This window comes from Aplysia californica, unplaced genomic scaffold (genome assembly GCF_000002075.1).
Source record: "Aplysia californica isolate F4 #8 unplaced genomic scaffold, AplCal3.0 scaffold01221, whole genome shotgun sequence".
Lineage (NCBI taxonomy): Eukaryota > Metazoa > Mollusca > Gastropoda > Aplysiida > Aplysiidae > Aplysia > Aplysia californica.
The window spans coordinates 20424-24506 of NW_004798491.1; the positions used below are offsets into that span (position 1 = coordinate 20424).

Here is a 4083-nt window from a genome sequence, read left to right on the forward strand (position 1 = left end):
TCATTACGTTCTCCTTGTGTTGTCCACAGCGACCGCTGTTCCGGCACTACTACAAAGGGGCGGACGCTGTTGTCTTCGTCATCGACAGCCACGACCCCGAGCGATTGGACGAGCTGAACTATGACGTCATCAAGCCGGCCATCAATGCCGAGGAGTTGACGAGTGCCGTTTTTCTCTTCCTGGCCAACAAGATGGATCTGCCCAACACGATGAGCACGGACGAGATCTCGGAGCGTCTGGGGCTCAAATTTCTCAAACATGCTTGGGGTAATGCTTTGTAGAGAGTCGCTTAATGTCACAGTTTATAATAATATACATTTTAGCTTGAATAAGAGTACATGTATTACTTACGGCACTTGCAACACAATAAGGTCATATAAGTGTCAAAGATTAGAGGAGTTACAAGAGAATAACAATCAGAAAATAGAAGGAGGGGAGATAAGGACGATACATGTTTGATGGAAATAGCGGGTCACAAGTGTGTGACAAACATACAAAAGAAGTAGAGTAAAAATGAGAATTACTAAGGATTAGGAAAGAAAAAGCAGCAGTTCCAGTTGGGATTGTTTCAGAATGGTCTCAGGTCTGGTGGGGTTATAGTATAGATTGTAAAGCGCATAGAGATTGCTTTTGAGCGGGGATTTGCGCTATACCGATTAAACTATCTATTGTTATTATTATTTTTATTAGAGTGCGTTGTTCAATAGAGTTTTGAACTTTAACAATTGTTAACAGGTTATAACAACAACGTCGAATTTTAATTTTATTAACAGGTTTAAAGTAGCGTGTTGAACTTAATCAATCATTTATAGATTTTAAATGGAGCGCTAAACTTGGTGAATCTTTAATTTATTCTTAGATGATTCTTAGGAGAGCGTTGAACTTAAACAAATATATACGGGTTCATAGTTGCAGATTTGTATGTACACAAATACATTATTTTCTAACAGATTCTAAGTTGAGCGTTGGGCTGAAGCAATAATTAACATGTTCTTGGTAGTGTGTTGAGCTTACACAACCATCAACAAAGTTTCCTTAACTATAACGTTGAACTTAATTGAACAGAATTTTCTTAACTATAACGTTGAACCTAAACAACAACTGACTTGTTTTAAGCGGCGTGTTTGAACTTAAACAATCACTTATTTATAAGTTCTAGGCATAGCGTTGAACTTAAGCAGCCGTTAACTTGTGTCTTTAAAAAAAATATTTCCTCAGGCATCCTGCCAGTGAGTGCTGTGAGCGGGGAGGGTCTCCATGCCGCCTTAGACTGGCTCGCCGTCCGTCTGGGCTCCTCCCAGGTGCGGCCCAGGAACTTTACCCAGCCCCCACCCGTGGCACTCACTCACCAACACAGCAACACAGGATCGTCCCTCTCCTCCTCCTCGTCCAACGCCACGTCAAAGACGGAGAACTCTCGGCCCGGCTCCAAAGGCCCTCAGCAGCGTCCTCTCATCTTCGTCAATTCCAAATTGGTGATGGACGACGCACGTGCGTCCTCCTCCCCGTCCTCGAACTCTGTGAGTAACAGCTGTCCGATGTCCACGTCCAACTCGGCAGCGTCTACGGTGGGCGGAGTCCCCAACTACGCCAGGAGAAACTCGACCAACGTCATGAACTCCTTCTCATCTTATTCCATCTCACAAGCAATGCGGGACGATACGACGAGACGAAAACTCAGCAACATCTCCAGAAGCGATATCCGAAAACTGAGCTCGGGCTCTTTGCTACTAGACAATCCCAGCGGTCGTAAGATGAGCTCTGTGTCCTTGATGGACTCCCCGACGAACGCCCGGCTCAACGCCACCAACAACCGGAAGCACAGCTCGGCCTCGCTCATCATCGAGTCTCCGTGCTACTTCCGGAAGCTGAGCACGATGTCGCTTTCCGACACGCCCCCTTCCGGACGTAAGCTCAGTTCTGTTTCTCTGACGGACAGAGAGAAGCCTAATCCCAATTACCTCACGGCGAATCCTCCCGTCAACTTCACGCCGCCTATCGGCAAACGCCAGGGTTCGGATCTATCCCTCTCGGGGTACGGAAGCTTCTCGCCCATCATGGCAGACTACGTGGGATTTCGGAAAGACAGCGACGCGTCCACAGATTCCATTCCCCCCGTCGTATCCCCGTCTGATCACATCCAGCCTCATCTCAAACCCCTGGGTCTGAAGAAGGCTCCAGGGTTGTCTATTTCTGATAAATATACCGTTAATCCTCCTCCTACTCATCAAAACCAACAACAACAACTACAACAACAGCAGCAGCAACAACAACAACAACAACAACAACAACAAACGTATAGAGGTCTGGATTACGATGACAATCTGAGCTATCTCCTTCCAGAACGCTTCCGGAATCTGTGCCTGGCAGCTGAGAACTTGTCCGGCACTAGCATAGAGGAGCCAGGGGGACTCCCGTCTCTCATGAACGAGCCCAGAATCAACATAAATATCGGCGACCGAACCAACGGAAACCACCTGGGATCAGACTCACCCAAATCCAACACCAAATCCCCTAAATCTTCAAGCCACTGCAAGAAACATTCCATCTTCTCACGGGGAAGAGGCTCAAAGCAATCCAGTCAAGATTCTGACAACTCTTCAAACTCCTCCACCAACGCCAGGAAATCAAACCTTGACCTCTTCTGTTCCCCGGCCAGAAGATCTAGCCCTCAGTCCAGCCCGAGCGACCACAGCAAAAAATCTGGGGTTGGTGGTGGTGGTGGCGGGAGGGCGTTGGTTCCCGCTCATTCCAGCCGAGGCCCGGTCTGTTCCCGCGCTTACAGCGCCATCAAGTGTCTGTTTTTCCGGCCCAGCAAACGAGAGATGCAGAGGGAGACAAACAGCTCGAGCAGCGAGGAGGATCGAGGGCAGGAGGATGGGAACAACAACGCAGGACGATGACACGGAGACGAAGAAAGGAGACACAATCCACAATTTATACTGAACAAAGTAATCAACACTTCTCTAGCACCTGGCGTCGCCGCCTTTTCTCGCCTCGTAATTGGGTCACTTGGTGCAGGATCTTTCTCCCACCAAACTGCCGGTTTACCGATGTGCTATATTTTTACCTGAGTATATGTAACGAGGCAGGGGTAGCCCCAGAGCAACCTACTTAGAGAACCTAAGCAAATGGGTTACGGGGAAAGATCAGGGAAACGTAGCTTTTTTAAGAGCATCCGAGCAAAGGAATGAATGGAGAACCATGATCGCCGATGTCTGTCGCAGATCTGGCACTTGATGATGATGATGATGATATACGGCATTGGAATCTAGAGTCGTGTACCTTTGTGCAATGTGTGGACACAAATTATAGTCACATGCAGCAGGTGATAATGACGTCAAAGAATGGACTCATAGAACGTACTCGTTGGACAAAAGTTGATGTATTTCGGGGATTGCAAAGCCGAGTGAGCGAGGATGTGTCTTGATTTCCTTGATGGAGACAAGGAATACATGGATGGTGTGGGTACCGGGATATAGTGGATGATATGGGAACATAAATATTATGTGTATGATGTGTGTATAGGAATATAACAATGATGTGGGGAAGAGTTGTAACTTTTTATGTACGTAGTGGACACAAAATAATTATATTTATGTCCCATTAGCAGCTGACCATAGACACATTTTGAACCACTGTATACCTATCAGAAATACGAATTTGCATATTCCACAGAATGAATGTTGATTTCCCGCCTCTTGAGTTAAACAATTGAAAGATTTATAGTTTTTAAAATATCAGAAATAGAAAATAATAACATGAGAGAACGTCAAATTATGCTTCTTTAATCAAGCACAGCAGAACATCGCATTTTCAAGTGTTGACGAATGTCTCGAATACGCCTCCTTAATGAGCTAATGGGTTTTAGTTTTTCCTAAAGTCAAAGTGTTGGGGAATGGTTTTAACGCTTATATTTTGTTACAGCCTGCAATTGTCTCTTTGAAAACAATTAAGCCCTCTTCGACACAAGTTAGACTAATCAGGAGGCAGACAACAACCCTGCCTGTCAGGGCCAACTCAATTTGAGAGGGATAAAACGTTGTGGCCAAAAGACCGAGAGACTTGATAAAATTCTCAACT

The 4083-nt window shown here is 45.9% G+C and overlaps 1 protein-coding gene across 1 annotated transcript in view; it reads left to right on the forward strand.

Annotated features, from left to right (window-relative positions):
• The window catches only part of LOC101854686 (putative uncharacterized protein DDB_G0277255), a 16222-nt gene extending 13068 nt beyond the window's left edge, over positions 1–3154 (forward strand). The window contains exon 5 of the mRNA XM_035973430.1: positions 1219–3154. Within this exon, the coding sequence (XP_035829323.1) occupies positions 1219–2903 (1685 nt within the window). The 3' untranslated portion in view covers positions 2904–3154. The remainder of the gene's footprint in view (positions 1–1218) is intronic.
• Positions 3155–4083: the final 929 nt, after the last annotated feature.